The 23,059-nt window shown below is 38.8% G+C and overlaps 1 protein-coding gene across 7 annotated transcripts in view; it reads left to right on the top strand.

Annotated features, from left to right (window-relative positions):
• Positions 1 to 23,059, top strand: part of sox6 (SRY-box transcription factor 6) — a 411,688-nt gene that overhangs the window by 221,757 nt on the left and 166,872 nt on the right. For all 7 annotated transcript variants that reach the window (XM_043705793.1, XM_043705792.1, XM_043705791.1 and 4 more), the window contains one exon: positions 14,210 to 14,299. In XM_043705793.1, coding sequence (XP_043561728.1) covers positions 14,210 to 14,299 — 90 coding nt within the window. The remainder of the gene's footprint in view (positions 1 to 14,209; positions 14,300 to 23,059) is intronic.

Genomic DNA, 23,059 nt, shown 5'->3' with positions numbered 1-23,059 from the left:
ACCCCCACCCTCCTCTAGCTTATCTCTCCACGCTTCAGGCTCTCTGCCTTTATTCCTGATGAAGGGCTTTTACCCGAAACGTTGATTTTACTGCTCCTTGGATGCTGCCTGAACTGCTGTGCTCTTCAGCACCACTAATCAAGAATCTGGTTTCCAGCATCTGCAGTCATTGTTTTTACCTCTAAAATGCCTTCTGACATGCAATCAAAAGCTGCAGAGCTGAGTTTCTGGACAAGGTTTAAATCTGAAGTTCAACATGATGAGTTTGAACGGAAGTGTTGCTCCACTGCAAAATTCCCTAGTCTCCAAAACTGAGTTTTCTCCAGTGCCTCAGTTTGTAAAGACATGACTGGGAGAGGTTGAGCCATCAGTTCAGCAAAGTCATGGGTTCTACTGGCCCACTTGACCTCCTCCCTCCTCACTGTGTAAGATCACAACCAACCCCTTCCCCCAAGCAAAGTGACAATTTGCCTGGATTTATTTTGATCTAGTGTACTGCATCTGCTGCTCACAATGTGGTCCCATCTACTCTTGGAAGCCAAACACAGACTAGCTCATTGCTTAATGGGACACCTCTGCTCAGGTTTGACCCTAACCTCAAAAGACTTGACATTTTAATCCACCATCTTTCTCTCATTTCTCACATTTCTCTCCTAGTTCTATCATAAGGTTCCAGTGAAATCCACCCTAGGCTGGAGGGTACAGCATGCATTTCCATTTTGGAACTTTATAACCTTCTGGACTCAACATTGAGTTACATAACTTCAAATCACAACCACCACACCCCACTCCTCACCCCCCAACACCATTTTGCCATCAATCCCCATTTCTATGTCTTTTCTTCATTTTGCTTTCAGCATAGCTGGCCTCTCTTCTGCTATTAACAACCATTGACACGTAATCTATACACCAAGTTTACAACCATCACAACCTTTGTCTTTTTTTTTGTGACACCTCTCACCTTCTGACATTCCCTGATCTTTTCTTCTGTTCCACTGCCTGCATTCCATTTTTTTCTACAGAATGATAACCATCACTGTTCAGTTCTGAATAAAAGGCATATTCAACTTCAAATGTTAACTGTGTTACTCTCTTCGCAGATGCTGTCAAGTGTGCTGAATTTTTCAAGCACCTTGATTTGCAACATCTGCCTTACCTTGCCTTTATTTTAACAAAGTGGTTACAATTTACTGCAACACCCTTGGCTGAGAAGTGAGCTATAAGTCGCAACTTGAAAGTGCATTTGAGAACATTGATGGCTGCATTGGGTTTAGCAGAATTGTCTATCCCACAAATTAATTACCTGGGATCGATATGAATAGTGACATGCGACTAGGTAGAAATAAAGAACATCCAGGGAACAGGAGATTCGACGTTTCGGGCACAGGCCCTTCTTCAGGAATGTCACCTAGACACCCTTGGCTGAGAAGTGAGCTATAAGTCGCAACTTGAAAGTGCATTTGAGAACATTGATGGCTGCATTGGGTTTAGCAGAATTGTCTATCCAACAAATTAATTACCTGGGATCGATATGAATAGTGACATGCGACTAGGTAGAAATAAAGAACCTCTCATAAACCAGCATCTGAGTTTGAGTTGATTTCATCTAGGAGAGGACACTGAAGGGAGTCAAATAATTCAAAGTTTGTGAGAAGATTTGTAGCTCGAGTGCTCGTTGTTGTGGTTCCGTTCGCTGAGCTGGGAATTTGTGTTGCAGACGTTTCGTCCCCTGTCTAGGTGACATCCTCAGTACTTGGGAGCCTCCTGTGAAGCGCTTCTGTGATGTTTCCTCTGGCATTTATAGTGGTTTGTCTCTGCCGCCTCCGGTTGTCACTTTCAGCTGTCCGCTGCAGTGGTCGGTTTTTGTCCTGGTGAGTTGTTGTCTGAGGGTGGCTGTTGGTTTGTGTGCTGTTATGAGTCCTATTGGTCGTAGTAGTCTGGCTGTCAGTTCAGAAATGTTCTTGATGTATGGTAACGTGGCTAGTCCTTTGGGTTGTGGCATGTCCTCATTCCGTTGTCTTCTCCTTAGGCATCTGTTGATGAAATTGCGGGGTATCTGTTTTTGGCGAATATATTGTAGAGGTGTTCTTCTTCCTCTTTTTGCAGTTCTGGTGTGCTGCAGTGTGTTGTGGCCCTTTTGAACAGTGTCTTGATGCAACTTCTTTTGTGTGTGTTGGGGTGGTTGCTTTCGTAGTTCAGGACTTGGTCTCTGTGTGTGGTTTTCCTGTATACGTTTGTGGTGAATTCTCCATTAGGTGTTCTCTGTACCATCGTGTCTAGGAATGGGAGTTGGTTGTCCTTTTCTTCCTCTCTAGTGAATCTGATTCCTGTGAGTGTGGCGTTGATGATCCAGTGTGTGTTTTCTATTTCTGTGTTTTAATGATTACAAAGGTGTCATCTACATATCTGACCCAGAGTTTGGGTAGAACAAACAGTCTTACCGCATATTCAACCCAAACCCTGGCAGAGACAAACCACTATAAATGCCAGAGGAAACATCACAGAAGCGCTTCACAGGAGGCTCCCAAGCACTGAGGATGTCACCTAGACAGGGGACGAAACGTCTGCAACATAAATTCCCATCTCAGCGAACAGAACCACAACAGGAATGAAATAATAATTGACAAAAGAAAATCCAACTGAAAACTCGCTAAATATCTTAAATGTACAACTGACCAGAATTATTTATCTGAAATAACCCTGGAAGTCAGAGGGTTAATTCTTTCCCGACTTTGTTATATTTGAGAAAAGCCATTCAAATTATGCCACTCTCTATACAATGCATTTCTTTCCCTGCAAACTAAAGTTTGAGGTGAAGGGAGTGGAAAGTGAAAAATGAGGAGCAGCCTTGATTATGCCCCTCCCTGAGGGGAGCATGGTGCACAAACTGAGCTGGCACTAGATTATCTTAAACAGTTGACACATTCCTGGATGATCAAGAGCTCAAGAAACCCAGGCCTCTTCTCCTGGAGCATCTGTGTTGATGTTTATGTCAATAACTTCTTATATGGGAAGAAATAAAATAATTCAGAGGAACCAAGAGGCAGGTCACTATGGCAGCAACCAGCTGCTTTTGGGGACATTTTCTCCAAAGCATAAATCCCTATTATTAGAGAAATAAGCCTTACTGCCTAACAATTCAAGGGTTTAAGCCATTTAAAGTTAAATTATGTCTCTCAGGCAGTTTCTCGTATTTATAAGGTCCTGTCAGTTGTATTTATAAAACTATGAATTTAAATTTAGTAGTATAGCTTTGTTTGAATTAAGTACAGATGTAGACCTGAATTATGGACTGTAATTCTTTTTGACTCATACCAATAAATAACAAGGGTGATGCCTTTATTGCTAAGAGCTTACACTTAGTGTTTAGTTTTAATAGTTGGGATTCATTCAGCCACAACTGTCCACTATAAATGTATTAACCCATTAATTTCAATAAAACTATTCTTAAAAATATGTTTTAAAAACAGGTCTAACCACACCAATCTTTTGAATAGAAAATTTAGACATCTAACATGCTTTGATGTTGAAGCTCTGGCAGTTTTTCTTTTAACCTTTTTCCACTTTTCTTCACTCCCCCTTCATCATAAAGTGAAGAGTGAGCCTGTGGGTAACCCCACACATTCATCCAAATGGTCAGTCTTCATGTATGAACCCAGCAATAAGTGATGACAGGTCATTTGATAGTGGACAGCTTGCCAGCAAAACCAGATCCTGTGTACTCCCCAGAAAGGTCACTGACTAGCAATCATTAAAAGGGGAGGCCAAGCTGATTCACAATTCTCCTCCATCTCAGGAGTGTTGAAGCCAATTGTACCCACCTTGTCTCAGTCTCATCTGAAATCAGATAACTCATGATAGAAAAAGAAATAAAGGTGAGGTGAGCCAATACAAGTATATTCCACTGAGGGCCATACTAAGTGCCCACATCTAATTATCACTCTGATTAAAAGATAATCAAATTGACGAACAAGAGTCTACTTCAAAGTGAACTAAATCCTGGTTGATGTCCACTCTCTCTTATTTTGATATGTTAGTTATTATAAAATTATTCTGGCTGCATGAACTATACTAATTGGTATTGAAAAGTAAAATCTCGTGCCAATATAATCATATGAACTCAGTCTGGCACCACAACAAATTCTCTAATTTATTTCTCATATATCTCCCAATAATGTGGTTAGTCTCTGTGGAACTTGGAAACCAACACACTAGTACCTAACTTAACAAATGCAGAACTGGACTAATATATGGAGTCAGACAGTGGAGTTCAGAAATAGGCATATTTCAGCTTCCATGTTGGACTAAGAATTTTCACTCTTCACATATTCCCGGTAATGTTGTCCAGCAAAGCAGCTGAATATTCTGGATTTCATTCTTAATTTTAACCACATCATTTTGTGTGGATAAACTCAATCTATGATTAGAGCAGTTTCACAAATGCAACAGACTGTCTGGAGAAAGTATGCTCCTGAAGCCTTTATGGTCATTCAGGGTCTCCTTAACTTGCAATCAATCAGGTGCTTTGGATATCTCTGAACAACATTTAACAATTAAGAGAAAGTCAATGAGGATTTTCATTCATAATATCTGTTTCAACCCATTTGTGTTGGTGGCACTATATTGCTAAAAGTACCAAAATCTCTTTTTACCAAACACACCGTGGTGAGGTAAATTGCATCAAATGTCGTCATTGTATTGCTGACGAGAGACAAAATTTGCATCTGTGTTACAACTCAGTCAAGTAGTGAAGGATCAAATTGAATCCAGGACGCTATGCACAAGCTTTTTATTTATACAAGCACACCTCATATATTGTGCACCTCCAATTCAATAATTACAGTTTCAGGCTGTTCCTATATTTATGAGCGCACGTGAATCCCTGATTAATCCTTACCACCTGAATATAGTTTAACACCCAGAATAGTATACAATTAACACTCTATCTCCATGTGACAAAAGTTCTGGCACACAAACAGAAAATGCTGGCAGGTCAGACAGTGTCAGAGAAGAGAAAAGAACAGAGTTAGCATTTCAGATTAATAATCTTGCATCATTAACTTATTTTAACACAAATTCCTTCGTCAGAATGTAGGGTGTGCGGATGAAAAAAGAAGTTTTATGTTTATTATGTTTCAACATTGAGACCTGGGATCCTGTTTCAGGAGAGTGGCCTCATGCTTTCCAACTTTAGCAGGCAATCTTTGTCGGGCTGCTGGGCTGCAAAGTTAATAGAGACCCAGAGGGCATGACGTGAACCAGCCAGCTCTCCACATTTACTGTTCTCCATAACAGAGCAGATCGTGCAGATTCTAATCTCTCACAGAACAGGAAATGTAAATTCTCATCCACAGTTGGCTGCATTCCTATAATGTAAAAAACACCTTTAAAGTAGCAGGTACTTTCTGTCAAACAGAGTTATTTAGAAAAAATCTGAATCATATTTGCAGTCACAATATAGCTGAGGAAATCATAGGCATGACATTCTCAGTGGTGAGCTTCATGTTAGTGAATAATGAGGTGTTAAAGTGACCTATTTAGATACACAATTGACAGATTAGCATTTACAAGAGGTAACAATAGAGCCATTAATCTGCATAGGGTATTGTGTTTGTAGCTGCAACCCATCGAGCACGTCGAAAATGACCCTTATTAGAATGCACTTTACAGAACAGACTCTCACTGAACTGAACAAGGAACAATTGTACCTTTAGACAGGCTGTACAGTTAACAGCTATACACTAACCAGACCATATGCTCTTATTGTGTTACCTTTACATTATGGAGAAGTGGTTCTTTTGTCCAAGCTGTTGGCACTGCAGGGCTTTGCTACTTTACAAGTAGGGTGGATTTTGTAGCATATTGCACTTGCTCAAAAGTGATATTTCTGGCTTTTAATTCTGAGCTTTTACCTTAAATTGGTTAAGGTTTGTACCAAGCAGTGACTTCAAAACCCCAGGGTAACCTGACAGATAGCAGTAGCTGATTGTCTTGCGAGACCAGCTTTGAAGGTTCTTACGTGTTAGTGATGCAGTTGAAAATGCCTTATGGGATAGTTGCCCACACCACGAGCAGCAGTGGAGCCACTCCGTTTGTTAAGCTGTTACCACTAGGGTTAGAGCTTCCTAGTTTAAACCGGGAAATGTTTCAAAGGTCTTTCACTATTCAGGAGACATTGGGGTATCCCTCAACTACAAACCAAATAATTGTGACCACTTTTAAAAGGACCACAACAAATAAAAACAACTTTATTACTAAAAGAGAAAGGAAAGTAATAAAATGAGTTAATAATAAAGTTGTTGGCATCCATTATACATTGCAGTTCTTGTAACAGCAAGGTCCTTCATAATTGAATGCCCTTGCATGGTGTTGAGTTTTTATAACTGGTGAGAAGTGAACTTTAATGTTTGCCCTTATTTGGGATTTGACAGAATTTTGACTGCAAAGAAAGAATTGCTTTTGTTATTATTGATTGTAGTCCAGTCATTTCAAGTGATCTTTGTTCTTTACTGATGCAAACTGTTATTGATTGATAATGCATTATATCAATGTTAGACTACTGTGCAGTTCAAGGCAGCCAGGAATAAATCACCAGGAGTCAATCACATTATGTGCCTTTGTGATCAGGAGGGATCTTTTGATGTTGTGTGAAGTGCTGGATTTGGCACCCCTTGGTTGAAGACAATGGGTGGTATTTGTAAAAGCTGCAGCAAGGAACAAAACATAAATAGAAAATGAGAGTCAGTGGAAGCAGTAACTGTGGAAAGAGCAGACTTAATGTTTTGAATGTTGACTGCTCTTCAACTGTATGTCTTTCCAGATATAATTCTGAGAAAGCATGACTGGAGCTCAATGATTAGTAATGACTAGCTTTTAGCCAGTTCAACATCAGACAGGGTCAGTCACTAAAAATGTTGTTGGCAGGCACACATTTTGAATACTGTACACGAGTGTGAAACAGCAAGTAGGCCCACCTGTTCATGTGGGAAAATGTATCAAACCTTGCTGGTGCATGCCTGCACCAGTCGTTAAAGTTAAGCAAATGAAACCAAAACTTTTTCTGTCCAGATTTCAATTATTAAAATGAGCAGATGGTCACCCTCCCAAATAAAACTGTTATGCTACATTGCAACAGCAACTATACTTCAAAAGTTATTCATTGGCTTGTGAGAGGTGCTACATACATGCCAGTGTTTCCATTTTTAGTCTGACAGGTTCAAAACCAGATGGGTGGTTGCCTTGTTTGACCTCCATTTGTGTTTAAATTCCTGCAACCTATGGTATTGTTCACTGTTTACATTTCAACAGAAAATAGGAGAAAGCATAAGCAGCAATGTTGAGTGAATGCTCACAGCATCAGTGTGTGGAGCTCCTTAAAAACCGAGGTGTAACACAAGTCTTGTCAACTATGGGTTGATAATATACTGATATCGAAGTTGCAAAATGTCCAGAAGTATAAAGGTAACTTATTTGCTGTTTAAAACAAAAGAATCTAAACAGAATTTGTATTGTAGGATATCATTTGTTCTAATATGATACATTGTGTTGTAAGTAGTGTTTTCACTGATGCTATTTAATCATTAGCAATGGTAAACTATCAGAATTTCATACAAAGAGACGTCTGTTGTTTTTCCAATCATAGCTGACACATGCTGCTACACCACCACAATTAAGGTGGTTATACACGGCAAAAATATGGGTATTGTATGTGTGTGATTCTTTCACAGTCAACTGCAGGTAAAATCCATCAGCCTGATCCACCTTCCTCTGGTGAAGAGAGAGACCCCACTGTTTGGGCAGTTTTAGAATCTATGGTAGAATTTGTGAATGTCACCTCTGGCTGGCACCTGAGGGAGGATAGCACCGAGTGAAAAAAGCAGGACAACAAGACAGGAAGGCTGGCAGTATAGTGCCACTCCTTTGAACCTGGGCACAATGAAGATTTTTCTTAAAAGCAGTTATTTGAGACAGGTTTTTTTAATTATGGAATAGTTTGAAAATTCACTAATACAGAGACTTCAATTGAGGGTCAAACATTTTGAAACATATCCTCATGAAGCTTGTTCCATTGTAACTGAAGTAATCACTTCAAATATTGGCATCAGGATCCAGTGCAGAAGTTGATCATTGTATTAGTGCTCAGATTCCATAGCTTTCCACATATTATCAGCTCTTCAAATAGAATACAAGAGATCAGTTTGTAAAGCCAGGAATAAATTGATCACTGCAGTTCCAAAGAGGACTGCAGAATCCCATCTGTGGTTCCTGTGCCTGGGCCAGATCATGTTTACAGCTCAAATTATGCACTGCTGTTCATGTATAATGCCTGTATGGTTGCTGAAGCCATTTGTACCAAGGTAGAGCTTACTATAGAACACTAAGCTAGCTGTTGAGCATTGAATACCATTACGATTTTGAATATTATTAAAAGTCCATGGTGGCTAATACTCAGCATCACTTAATTGTTTGCTGTTTTGAATGCTGAACTCCTACGGTTGAAGTACATGCAAAACATGAACCATTGGCAACTGAAAGAAATGGGTTTCCTTATTTCAAGCATAGATTCAACCGGAAATGACATGTTTGATGTTGGTGATTAATCCTGCAATCCTTAATGCTGGTCCTTATGTAATGAGTACAAATGGTTGATTTCTCCTTTTACTTTGAGGTGTTTCACCTTCACCTTGGAAAATTATCATGATCAATTTGAAAAGTCTGGTGGATCTCAAAGTCCACCTGTGTGGTATGCTGTTTTATCCAGCATTATGTTACAGATTATCTTTATTTGATCTCTTAATTCTTGAGGAAATCATAAACTAATGCACAAAATGTCAGAGGGTCTTAGAGTGAGGCTGATGTAACAGAGAGGGACAGTCTCATGCTGATACTCACCTATAGTTAAAAATATGGGGAGGTGGTGCAATCAATTTGACCAACCCATTCACTTCTCTGCTTTTAATCCTGGTACTCTTTATAGATAATGACACTCATCTGGAAAGAAAGAGCAGAAGAAACTAAAGATTTGTTTTTAGAGAGCATCTTATTATGCTGTGAAAATGTCTCGAAACACTTTTCCTGATGATTTATTCTGGGGGTCAGTGAGTGTTGTTTTGTGGACAAAGGTGGTAATTAACAATGGCAAATGACAGAATAATGTCAGATCTACTGCCTTGAGTATTTTTATGTTATATTCTTGATTAGTGACAAGACCTAACTTGCTGTAATTTAAGTAACCGAGCTCTCCTCTTAACCCCATTTTGTAAATGAAAGACTTTCATTATTTTTTTGAAAATGGAGGGTAAAAGCAAATACAGCATGAGATATCTTTGGTATTATGACAACTTTTGTAAATGTGCAAATTAAACAATGCAAAAGAAGAAGCCAATCCACTAGTATTGTGTTCTCTAGTTTCTGGAACAGTCCAGTTCTTACTGCACAATATGATTGTTGCCTTTGCTTTGAACACTGTAGCCTTTCAGATCAAAATGGGAGGGGACTTATACAGAGCACAATTGTTCCCAGATATTGCTTTTTCCAGATTTATAGACCCAGGCTGCCTACCAGAGCTACCCCACAGGGATAAAACTCAGTGAGTCAATTTATTTATGCAATATTGCATGTATTTTTTAATGGGGAGGCACATCAGCCTTGCTAAGCATCCTTTGATCTTCTGTCTTTAGTTTTCAATGTCTGGGTCCCAGAACTGATCTGTGCTGTCAAATAAAAATACACAAGACTGCACAAGAAAAAGTTCAACTTGATGAGAACAAGCTGACCCCCAGCTTCGAAGAAGGCTTCAGAGCTCGGGCTTTGATTGTTAGCAACATGCTCTTTATCATAGACGTTGCGACAGAAAACGGCATTCCAGCAATTCCTGGCCTGATTCATTACAGAGGGAGAAGATGTTAATTGTTTTCATTGCTGGATACCAATAGTGTGTACTTCATGTCATCTTTTACCTAGAGCTTGCTTTTACGTTTGCTTTGTAGTGTTGCTTATCAGTGCAGACAGTCTTCTGATCCACCTTTCTAAAGCTGTCAGCCTGAGATAACTTGTCCTCTTTGAATAAACTACAAACTGCATCAATAAGGTGACAGAGACAGAATGATCCAAACAATATTATTTTCCTTCTTTCTGGATGATAGTGCTTTTTTCCTCAAAATTGAAGGGCTAAATATTTTTATTAGAAAAATATAATCTCTGATATTTTTCTGTAAAGTGTCTTCCCTGCTCACATGACATAAAATGACATGCCAAATCTAATGCTTTCAATTTTAGTGGAAATAGGATGGCTGTGCAAAGACAAACTCTTAAAGCAGAAAACGAACCAAGATCAGAAAATATCTCTCACATGAAATGTTGATTTTTTTAAGATTCATTTGCCTACACCTCAGAAAGTTGACTTTCTCAACATTATTTTCCAAGTGCTCCAGGTTTCTATAACTATTCGAATTCCAACACTTTAGATTAATTAAGTGAATATGTTACTTCAGAAGCGATTCAGATCTGCTATGTATTAAGCCGGGGTTTTATCTTTCTAATGGCAATTACTACTTTACTCAAACCTTAGTTGAGCCTATGACATAACATTCAAAAACTGGACTCTGTCCACAATTCAACTATAGACTTTGATGAGGTGTTAAGTGTTAAATTTGACTCAAATGTTTTGGTGATAACACCCTAATTTTGCTAAAATTAATAAAAACCTCAACTGGAACAAATGAATGGTGAACAATAGGCTTTGCAAATTGTTACCATGAAACATAAATATGGAGGATTAAAGTGTAAGTTAAACTAGAAAGCAATATGACAGAGAAAAAATAATTTTATGGTTGGATAATTTCCTTAAAGAAACAAAATCTATCGCTAGGAAAAAAATAACGAAGTCAAAATTATTCCAGCTCACTGAGGAAGTCCAGTGAAATCTAAAAGCCAAATATTTTTAAACAAGAAACACTTACTTGTAGTTGGAGATGGAGTATTTGAAGAGGCTCAGGAGTTTGGAAAATGAGCCAAGAGACACTGTTGCTATTCTTTATCCTGTGAGGAAGTCAGTGCATGGACAAATATGAGGTCAATACAGTCAAGTGCAACTGTATTCACTGTTGAGTACCAAGTTCATTCATAAAGAGTACTCCTCAGAAAATACTGGAGAAACTCAGCAGGCCTGGCAGCATGTATGGAGAGAGAAAAATAGAGTTAATGTATTGATTCTTCAGAACTAAAGCAGAGTTGTCATGTTTTGAAACAACAACTGTTTCATGTCCACCCATACTACCAGAACTGCTGAGTTTTTCCAGAATTTTCTGTGTTTGTTTTCGATTTCTCGCATCTGCAGTATTTTGCTATTATGAAAGTTGCTACTCATTTGCAATATCGGTTCTCTGAAGTAGAGTTCATTTGCAATTTCCTGCCTCTGGCTTCCCTGTTTTCCATCCGATTATTTCAAACTTCCAAAAAAATCAATCAAGCGATACATATCTAGGTGACTGGGTTCCAGCTATTTTAATGACATTTATTTAAACTCAGACTGAGACTTGCTTATTGTTTGGTTCATGAGCTGACTTAACTGGTGATCAGGTGATCACTGTGGCCATCTTATGTCATTTTCTTTCCTTAAATATTTAGTACACAAAAGGTCAATGAGCTGAAAATGAGATACTGTATGTTGAAAATGTATAGTCTATTTTTACTACTATCACAACAATGGGTAATAAAGAACCTCAAAGACTTACATGCATACAGGGTGCCTGGAGTCAAAGGGATGCATTTAAGAATCATTATGAAAATTACTGGATCCTCGTTCATGTTTTTGCAGTCTCTCGATGTACGCATGCAGAAACTGTAGTTTAGGATAGTAAATGAAATTCCGAATATAAAAGAAAGCAAGAGATGAATTGACAGATTAGAAACAAGTTCACTTAATGTTCATAATGGGAAAAATGGTTGAAAGAATTTTATGAGATGCTATCAATGTTCACGTAAAAGAATAAAGGAGCGATTAGAAATTGTCGTCATGAATTTAGTGGCAACACTTCATGCCCCACAAATTCACTGGAATTCTTTGAGCAGGTAAATGAGTAGGTGCACTTTACTTGGATTTTCTAAGGGCATGTTTATGAAGTTCTCCATACTCAATGTCCAGAAATGACCAGAGCTTATCGAATTAATGGCAAATTAACTTGCTGGATTGGGAGCTATTTTGGCATAGGAAATAGAAACTGATGATGAATGAGAAAAGAAAACCCTCATGGGATTTAATTTGCAAAATAATACAGCTTCAACCAGCAGCTCACAGGACAATATTTTCTAACCAAGTACTGTGAATGATATTTTTCACTTTGATGGCTGAATCATGGCATGTTTCAAACACAACAGCTAGAAGACGTAAAGTTTGTTTGCCTATTTAGATGAGGGTTAATAGAACATCTAACAGAGAACATTACAGCGCAGTACAGGCCCTTCGGCCCTCGATGTTGCCCCAACCTGTCATACCAATTTGAAGCCCATCTAACCGACACTATTCCATGTACATCCATATGCTTGTCCAATGACGACTTAAATGTACTTAAAGTTCGCAAATCTACTACTATTGCAGGCAAAGCATTCCATACCCTTACTACTCTCTGAGTAAAGAAACTACCTCTGACATCTGTCCTATATCTATCACCCCTCAATTTAAAGCTATGCCCCCTTGTGCTCGCCGTCACCATTCTTGGAAAAAGGCTCTCCTTGTCCATCCTATCTAACACTCTGATTATCTTATATGTCTCTATTAAGTCATCTCTCCACCATCTTCTCTCTAACAAAAACAGCCTCAAGTCCCTCAGCCTTTCCTCATAAGACCTTCCCTCCATACCAGGCAACATCCTAGTAAATCTCCTCTGCACCCTTTCCAAAGCTTCCACATCCTTCTTATAATGTGGTGACCAGACTGTACACAATATTCCAAGTGCGGCCGCACTAGAGTTTTGTACAGCTGTAGCATAACCTCATGGTTCTGGAACTTGATCCCTCTATTAATAAAAGCTAAAACACTGTATGCCTTCTTAACAACCCTGTCAATTTGGGTGGCAACTTTCAAGGATCTGTGTACCTGGACATCGAGATCTCTCTGCTCATCTACACTACCAAGAATCTTACCATTAGCCCAGTAATTTGCATTCTGGTTACTCCGACCAAAGTGAATCACCTCATACTTGTCCACATTAAACTCCATTTGCCACCTCTCAGCCCAGCTCTGCAGCTTATCTATGTCTCTCTGTAACCTACAACATCCTTCATCACTATCCACAACTCTACCGACCTTAGTGTCGTCTGCAAATTTACTAACCCACCCTTCTACGCCCTCATCCAGGTTGTTTATAAAAATGACAAACAGCAGTGGACCAAACACCGACCCTTATGGTACACCACTGGTAACTGGACTTCAGGATGAACATTTCCCATCAAACACACCCTCTGTCTTCTTTCAGCAAGCCAATTACTTATCCAAACTGCTATATCTCCCACAATCCCATTCCTCTGCATTTTGTACAATAGCTTACTGTGGGGAATCTTATTGAGCACCATGCTGAAATCCATATACACTACATCAACTGGTTTACTCTCATCTACCTGTTTGGTCACCTTCTCAAAGAACTCAATAAGGTTTGTGAGGCACGACTTACCCTTCACAAAATCGTGCTGACTATCCCTAATCAAATTATTCTGTTCTAGATGATTATAAATACTATCTCTAATAACCTTTTCCAACACTTTACCAACAACTGAAGTTATTAGTTCTGTGGAAGGGAATAGTTTTGATTTGTGCTTCCAAAATTGGGAACATGTCCTTCAGCTCTAGTAAACCTGCTCTACTCTGTCTAAGCATTCTGCTTTAAACATAAAACACCAAGTGTTCTGTTTCATACCAACAACCATGTGATTGTCTACTAGTGTGAACTAAAGGCTGCTTTGCTTTGTGGGCCCTTAAACTTATGGTTCACATGGGGCCAAACTGAATAAACATTTTGGCAATTATCAATGGAATTTGGGGAGTTGCTGTTTAGTAACTAATTGGTAATAAATGGTGATTATGTTCGGACAATGTGCATGCTATTCATTAATACAGACGCCAATGAAAAGTAATTCCATGAAAGGATCAGTATATTTTCGTTGGGCAGTAGTTTTGATTTATTTCATGTGATTTTTATTTTTCTCTCCACAGAATCATCTTGTGTTGAGAAGTTTCTCTCAAAGGACTGGAAAGAGAAGATGGCTGGACTCAATACAGGGGAAATACTTGGTGAGATCAAAGGTATGTCGTCAATTTGAACCGTTGCCTGACTCTCGGGGGACAATAATATTCCGAAGAAAAAAAACTTTTCAACACATAATGGAGAACAACTAGTTAAACTAATGTAACTAAATTAATTCTGTAGTAATTAGAGGGATTAGGCTAGATATCCCTTATGTTAGTAGGGTGCAGGGAAGGTGTTTCTTTTTTTATTCAATGTCTTGGACAATAACATGTGTGTCCACTTGTGTTTTCTGTATGGTTAGACTTCTTTTTATAACCATCGTAAACTTGAATGGAATATTTTCACCATGACTGCACCTGAGTGCATAACCTTTGTATCAGGCTCACTCAGAGTAACTCATGCAGTGCCATATGTGTCATTGGTTATTAATGCAGAGGATACTCCAGGATATAAAATTATTGTTACAATAACACAAAGACTTCCTAATTTTGATGTCTTAGACACATTTTATATTAACTTGCATTTTGTCCCAGTGTCCAAACATCCCATTTTAATGTACAGCAGATATTAGATGGAGGGAATGGAAGTGACTGTAAAATTCCTCTGACTTCGCAATCTTGAGACCTGTACATCTTAATGCACTGCTTTCAGTTTGTTATCACACCTTGGTTGGCCAGTAACACACAGTAAAGTCAACAGATGCACCTAATCAACCCATAAACTAAATGCTAAATCTTGCCACCCCTTGTAAAACTAAAGAACTTTATCTTAAATCAAGTCATTGTAAACAACAAATATTTCTACATCTAATCATTTCTTAAGAGTTGTGTTTTTTTTCTTTAAGCACAAAAGTAGTTTTTGAGATATGAATGTTATTCATGATGGCACATAGATTTAGGAACTTGAGGTGTGGTTCTATGTGATAAGCTCAGTTATGCAGTTGATAACATATGGTCACACATTGGAAAGAGAAATGTATCCTCATAATCGCCGTCCTCAAAATTATCCTGGTCTATTCACAGTCAAATGACTTGCATTCCAATTTGTGTTGTCATCTTACAGACAAACAATGGAACCAAGCAACTGCTTGATCTGTTTTGATGTCAGTTTATGGTCATGATTTGGCCTGTGATGCACACCCAATCTCCAATTTCCAATCATGGTTCCCTTGCAAGTGTTCACTTGTTTCAGTATGCTTTTGTGGCATCTTGTTGCTTTTTGATTTCCTCTGTTTTCACACTGACATTGTCTTTAGATAACATTTATGATTTAAGGATGGTCAGTATCATACAAGTATTCTAACCAATCATGAATTCGGCTGGTATCTTTTCAGTCACTGTGCCTGCTATAGGTCGATATATGAAAAAATGGATATGAGTGGATTGTTCAGATGTTTTCCCCTCTGACATACTACCACTCAGACTGTTTGTGAATACATTGTTGATTCATTCAAAGCAGTCATTTGATTTCAGATTGTATTGCAATGTCAGAATGGTGAATTCTTGATAGAAACTTCCTGAACTGACAGGAAACTGTGGTCTTTTACAGTGATAATCTCTGGCCAAACTAATTTTGCAAATAACCTGTGTAGAATATCAGTGACTGAATTTGTGGCAGTAGAATTTGATAGTGATTTCATTGATTTGCTAGTAGATGACAAAACTATTCACCTCCAAAAATATTTATTTGTAATTGTTGCCACAGTTTAAGTGACCACCAGGTCAGTTGCAATGGTCCTGAACCCAATTTATCAAGTTTTTTATTGAGTGTACAAACATGGAGTTTCTAAGGAGCTCTTCAATAGCACAATTTATTGCTGACCCCCCAGAGCACATCACAGGATCATCATTCATCTTAAAAACACATTGCCTCTTTCCCATGAAGGACATCAATTCACATTGCTATAGTATTTTCAGGATAACATTTTGACTACGTCGCAGTACAGTCGTTATTAAATAATGCGAGTTCATTTCATAATCTAGTGTGGAACCTATTCTTCCTCCAATTCTTAGGACAGGTTTAGGTACTGGCCTACTTTCTGCAATGTGCTGGTTGTTGTGAATTCATCCTTGAAACCCTCTTGTTTAAGAACAGATACAGTCATATCAGGAATCACTGCAACCATAGTGTTCAATAGCTTCTCTGTTGCTAATACTGTATGAGATAACAACACAACTAAGCATGATAGGTACACAGCTGCATCAAATTCTGAGATATCCAACCTCAAAGTTGTACTGATGAAGACAATCCATCTATAGATCTTTAAAGGTCAATGCCAGTACTCTGGTGAGCTCACAACATAGTCAGCACTCGGTGATTGTTGCAGAAATTGAATTTGCCACCATAGAGATACACGTGCCAATGTTCATGGTGTAGATGCAAAATAGAATTTCCCAATTTTTGAAAGCAGTTTTGCAATTCCCAACAATGCTCATGATGTACAAATAATTGTCATTTCCTTCCTTCAATCCACAGTGAGAGTACAGCTACTTTCACATTTCTTGATATTTTTGTTTGCAACATATGGTTCAGAATGTGGGTTAGAATGTGTAAGGATTGGCAGAGATGCTGTCTTCACCTTTAACATTTCAATGGTGTTTACTCTGTAATTGTAAGTTCCAACTGTGCAACTTCTCACACGAGTTATAGATGTGACTAAGCAATCTTTGCATACATACAGTAGCTGTTACTTCAGCTGCTGTCACTCTGTACCATAAGAAATCAGTCAAGGACAATGCAGATGTGGAGTATCAAATTGTGTTCAACTGAAGTGAGAACTGCTGATTGTGTGCAACTCTGTCTTTTCCATCGACATTGAGGGTATCCCCTCAATGCATGACAAGACCAACAAAATGATCCTCTGAAATGTGATAGGTGCTGAACTTAGACAGAAGGTGATACTGCAATACCAGAAAACACCTTTGTGAGTAACAAAAGCTGTATCATACCAATTTTGCTTCCCTAGTGACATTTAAATATAGCTTCATTGTATGTAGAGCTTCATGAAAACTAATATATTTATGAAATATGCTGATGGTTCTTGGATCATGTAAAATAGATAATATCTGGAACAATTGTTTTGTTGGCTTTCTGAAGGATGACACATAGATTAAGTTTGCCAACGTATACACAGTGACTGGGTTCCAAATCCACAGTGGTCAATTGATTCACTCAATTATATCATCTGCTTTAAGACATTTGTGCTGTTACACCCCCTTTGGTATTAGGGTACACATCACAATTAGCAACCAAAGTTTGCATATCTGGCAGAATTGTTATGAACCCCTTAAATAGAACAAATTTAGGAAATAAAGGATTTTGTTGGTTTTAGAAAGTGTCATTGATCATGTAAATCTACTATCCAATCAGGTCTTCAAGTTTAAAGTAAAATCTATGAAAATGGTTTATGTCTTAGAGATATGCAGAGATAACAGCAATTTCTGTGTCTAAATAGGAGTTTTATTTACGATGCTTTTAAACTGATTACTCTTTCCAGCTTACAGCTTCCTGCTTTCAGTTTAGTTTCTTTTTCTCAATTAGCTCACCTCGTCTTGACAAATAGGAGAGAATAGATACCACACACACACAATGAAACATCAAAAAAATCGAATAATTGAATACAATACTAAGCATCCAGCTTCTGCTAGTAGGCAGAGTTAAAATCACAGCTTAAATCTAAATTCTGAATGTATTTACCATTGATTTAGAGTACACACACAATCACTCAAAGTGGTTCAGAAAGTATATTCACCTATGCTAATGATTATTATTAAGCATGTTTGTAGTCAGACAGGGCACATTTGAAATTATTTTATGAAAAGAACAGCAGTCCAAAGTCTTAAGATCAAGGACAATTTTGTCTAGGAGTCACCTTAAACCTAACTGCAATAGTAGAAATAATGTTAGTGAACAGAATGGGAACATTAACCAAAAAGTATCAAGTAATAGCATTGCAGTTAGTTTAAAGATGAACTTGTGTCTTGGAATACAGGTATATAATAAGTGAAAAGCTTTTGTCTCTGTGATTGCATATGGATGCTGAGGGAAATAAAGCGACAACACCTCAGAGTGAATTAAATAGAAATAGAACCACTTATGCTTGAACTTATAAGTTATTTTGAGAATGATATCATACTAAATTGAGCCAATTATATATAGAAATCCAAATTAGGTTTCCGGGATCAGTGACTTTCTGGAATGCATCCATTTAAAAAAAAGTCAAAAGATTTTTGACCTTTTCCTTTTATATATTTAAATTTAGTCCACTGAGTTCAGAATTATTATCTACTGAGGGAACAGACCAAGAAATGTATTTATTAAAAAGTTTTAATTAGTGTGGAATATAGCTGTTAGCAAAATTGAATGAGGTCTGAATAAGGGTTTTGTCATAATTCTCAGGACTCCTGGAGCCTTTGTGAGCAATGGCAGTTTGCATTACTGTTAGTGGGAATTGTTTACTTTGGAGGAAAGAGACTGTGCTAGTAGAAGATAACCTGAGCTCACTGTCCCTCTAGAACTGCCCAAGGTTCGTATTCTGTGGTAGTGCCTCAATGGGAAGGTACATAGTTGGGCAGCTTGCCAGCAAGACAGAATTAATACCCTGCTGTCTCAACTGATAGCAGAATTCTTCCTGATGTATTGTGCAGGGAGAGAGAAAGTGAGACAGGCAACAAGAAATAAAATAAGAGAAAATGAGGACTGCAGATGCTGGAGATCAGAGCTTAAAAATGTGTTGCTGGAAAAGCGCAGCAGGTCAGGCAGCATCAAAGGAGCAGAAGAATCGACATTTCGGGCATTCGCCCGACCTGCTGCGCTTTTCCAGCAACACATTTTTAAAAACAAGAAATAAAATACACACAGCTTCTGTAAGCAGACAACCTGTTCAGCAATATACTTCATTTTCTTGTCAGGAGTGTTTAACAGGGTTCTTTGCATTAGGTACAGAATGTGGCTGTACTAAGTGGATTGTAAGCAGCATTGGGGAAATGCAACAAAAGAGAAAGGTCAGTCACCTGACAAGAAACCAGGTTTTTTTTTAAAGAAAACATTCTAGAAGCAAGTAGGGAATATCTTGACTTCGTGCAGAAGTGTAAAATGGTTGCTAATGACTCAACCATATTTTACATTGAAAGAAACAAAAGTATTTCTTGGACAAAAGGAGGCCGTCCAGCCCATTGGCTCCATCCATTAGTGAATTTTGAATGAAAGTGTGCTCCAACTGTGTGTGTGAATACAAATAAAAGTTAATCACTGTATGGAGAGAAATGTGAGTGCTTCTGACTAAACAATGAACAAACATGCTTAGAATATTGTTGCCATTACACTATAATGAAATATTATTCCATCCAGACACCAAACTCCAAATAGAATTAAATACTTTTTAAAAAATGTGTTCCGTGTCTTTTTAGCTTCTTTGATCTTTGCTGTCTATAAATGATCCATTGTGTTTGCAGTTTCCAAAGCACAAGATTTTTGTCTGATGGGAAACATAGTTTGTAGGGCCAGGAGCCAGATGTCAAGAGGGGAGGATACCACCGTGGTTGAAAGGAATAGGACAGAAGGTGATGTAACTCAGGGTATTGTGGAAAAGTGAATATCAAGCTTTACTTTTAAGAATTGTATATTGTATAACGATGGAATACTGAACTGTTCTTCTGTCAGCTTTATTTGCTAATGTTATCTCCTGTATAAACCCAGCATTGGATGAAAACTATCCAAAGACCCAAACTGTCAAGATGAGTAATGCCTCCTGAAATAAATGTGAGTTGTGGTTTATGGAACACAATTTGGCAATGAGTCAGGGAGGTCAAGATCAACTTCATGGGTCAATAGCATGTCAGCACCTTTAAGAATATATCTTTTGTGGTTTGAGATGGAAATTTCATTCTCACTTTGTGTTGGTGGCTGCTCAAATAATTTTATTGTCATGCTAATTTAAGATGTCCAACCTGCTGACAATTACTATGCTTTGATTTAAAACATTGCAACCTTTTACAAGTATGTTGTCATTAACAGAGAAATCAAGATATATCAAGTTATAAAGGTTTACAGCACAGAAGGAGGCCGCTTGGCGCATCCTGTCTGTGCTTATTCTTTTCCTTAGCAAAAGGTTTATTACTTTTATTTTGTGTCTTTAGATTTCTCCCCCTCTGTAAAAATAATGGCTGAGACTTCAACTCAGTCAACTATCAGCCACTGAAACAGAATTGAAATTGGACCCAACGATAAGATGTTCAGTTGTGAGATGGATAGTGGTACTTTTGTGTCTTCGAGCTGTATATTTGGAGTTTTGTTTGAATAGTTGAGGTGCCCTGATGTTGTCCATACCTGAAAGGGCAAATGAGGAATCTAGTCTTGAATCTGCCACGATTGAATTGGTGATAAATTACTTCGCAGCAGTAGGACTCTTCTCATAGTTTCCATATTTTGCCAGTCTCACCTGAATGCATTTCCTGCGTGGATGAATTCTCTCTCAAATTGAGACATCAGTGTACCATTAATCAAATTTACATTGGTCTCAATTATGAAATGCACCAAAAGCAATGTACTGTTTTCCACAGATAACCTCTAATTTATTCTGAAAGTTTGGTTCCCAAAATACAGAATTAGTCCAACCACTTCACTGGTTGTAGACCAAACATGATGGGTGGAATCCTATAGGGGCCCGAGCAATGTGGATGATGGTGAGATTTGTGGCAGAATTACACAAGAAATCTGCTGGGGCCTATCTTGAGAGCTGGAGTAACTTGCAGCATTTTTCATGCAGTTGCCGAGCAGTGAGGCAGCAACAAGTTAAGAAGGATTGTAGCTTATAGAATCATAGAATCCCTCCAGGCCATTCAGCCCTAAAGTCCACACTGACCCTCCAACCCAGACCCATCCCCCTACCTTTACCTGTAACCCTGCATTTTCCATGGCTAACACACCTAACCTACGTATCCCTGAACACTATGGGTAATTTAGCATAGCCAATTCACCGAGCCTATACATCTTTGGATAGTGGAAGGAGACTGGAGCACCCAATGGAAACCTATGCAGTCAGGAGGAGAGTGTGCAAACTCCACACAGATAGTCACCCAAGGGAGGAATTGAACCTGGGTCCCTGGTGCTGTGAGACAGCAGCACTAACCATTGAGCCACCGTGCTGCCCAATGTCTTATTAATTTTTAAACACCCCATTAATGCTACAAATCACCTTATAAACCTTTAGCCTCTGAATTAGCAAATCATATCGAGCAAGCTAGTCATTGAGTATTCTTGATATGAAGGTCTCAGTCATGTCAAGAAGCACCTTTTCTCAGGGAATGCCAGCACAGTAAATTAACAGTTGCCTCCGACACCAGTTCAGGGGCTTGGATATGGTGAGTCAGCTGCTCAGGTCAGTCAGAGATAGGATGCTCTCCAAAGAAAAGGATGAAGAGCTGAATGTTAGCCAATCCACTCCCTGATCTGACATTTTCTGCCCTATTGTAGGCTGTTTTCATCCTGGAATGAGAGAGGCAGGTATTTCAGGAGTTGAAAGTGGCTGACAGATCTGTTACTTTCTGTGAAGGTGGGTTGGTATCCCGAGAGAGTGAATAGGTAGTGCGGAACAGAATCAGTGGTATGATGTTGCTGATTTGGATTGGTGACACTGAGTGAGGACGAAATCAAAGGCAAATACTGAATTTGGCAGAGCATGAGTGTTAATGGGAAGTAGATAGAGTAACACAGTTAAACTGAGTGTGAGGTATCAGAGATGATGGGGGTGCTTACACTGGCAGAATGGAGAAGGTCATTAATCTACTTCCTACTGTGCTGGGCATTCCTCCAGATGGCTAAAACTGTGCCAACTCAGAAGGGCAACCTCAGACTGGACTGGCCTGGTCTATGTTATTCCTTCACTGCTAGTTCCGTGGTAAGAGGACATCTTGCCTGTGCACCAGTGTTTGGCTGAGCCTCCAAGTCGATGTCCACAAAGAGGGGTGCTAATTTCTTCCTGTCTACCACATCCAGGGCCATTCTGGGCTGATAGGGCTTGTCCAAGTGCACAATGATATTTAAAGATGGCATCCAGGAGTGGGATAGTGGTCAACTCTAGGCTGTCCGGTGCATGACACGATGTTTCTGGAATGACGTTTGATAAAATGAGGCTAGAATTGGACAAGAAGGATGCCATAGGTGCGGGAAGTTAATGAGGCATATTTGGTAAGATGTGGTGAGAAATCCACTGGCCTTAGAGTGAAAAACCCCAAAAACACTTGATGCAACTCACTTCCCTCAAAAATGTCAGATTCCATATGAAATAGGAACAGGAATAGGTCATTCAGCCCCTCGAGCCTGCCCTGCCATTCAATAGGGTCATGGCTGATCTGATACTTCTTACACTTTTCTGCCCTTTCTCCATAACCTGGATTCCCCTCCTGAACATGAATCTCTCTAATTCAGCCTGAAATATACACAAGGGCTCTGCCCCCACAGCTCTCTGTGATAAGGAGTTCCAAAGATTTACAACCCTCTGAGAGGAAACATTCCTCCTCATCTCAGTCTTAAATTGGCCCCACTTAATTCTGAGCCTGTGGCCTGTGGTCCTAGACTGTCCCATGAGAGGAAACATCTCCTCAGTGTGTACCCTGTCAAATCTCTTCAGAATTCTCTATGTTTCAATGATATTGTCTTTCATTCTTCCAAATTCTGATTTGTAAAATCACAATCTTTGCAGATAAAACAATCCCTCTATATGTGATCATCTCAATTGAGCCCAATGTGTTTTGGATTTTGTTTATTTTTACCTGCCAGTTATTCCCGTTAACCTTGTTGCTGTGAATCAGTCTCAA

Source organism: Chiloscyllium plagiosum, chromosome 16, assembly GCF_004010195.1.
Source record: "Chiloscyllium plagiosum isolate BGI_BamShark_2017 chromosome 16, ASM401019v2, whole genome shotgun sequence".
Classification (NCBI taxonomy): Eukaryota; Metazoa; Chordata; class Chondrichthyes; order Orectolobiformes; family Hemiscylliidae; genus Chiloscyllium; species Chiloscyllium plagiosum.
Note: the sequence above shows the minus strand (reverse complement) of the source record. Positions and strands in the feature narration are given on the sequence as shown.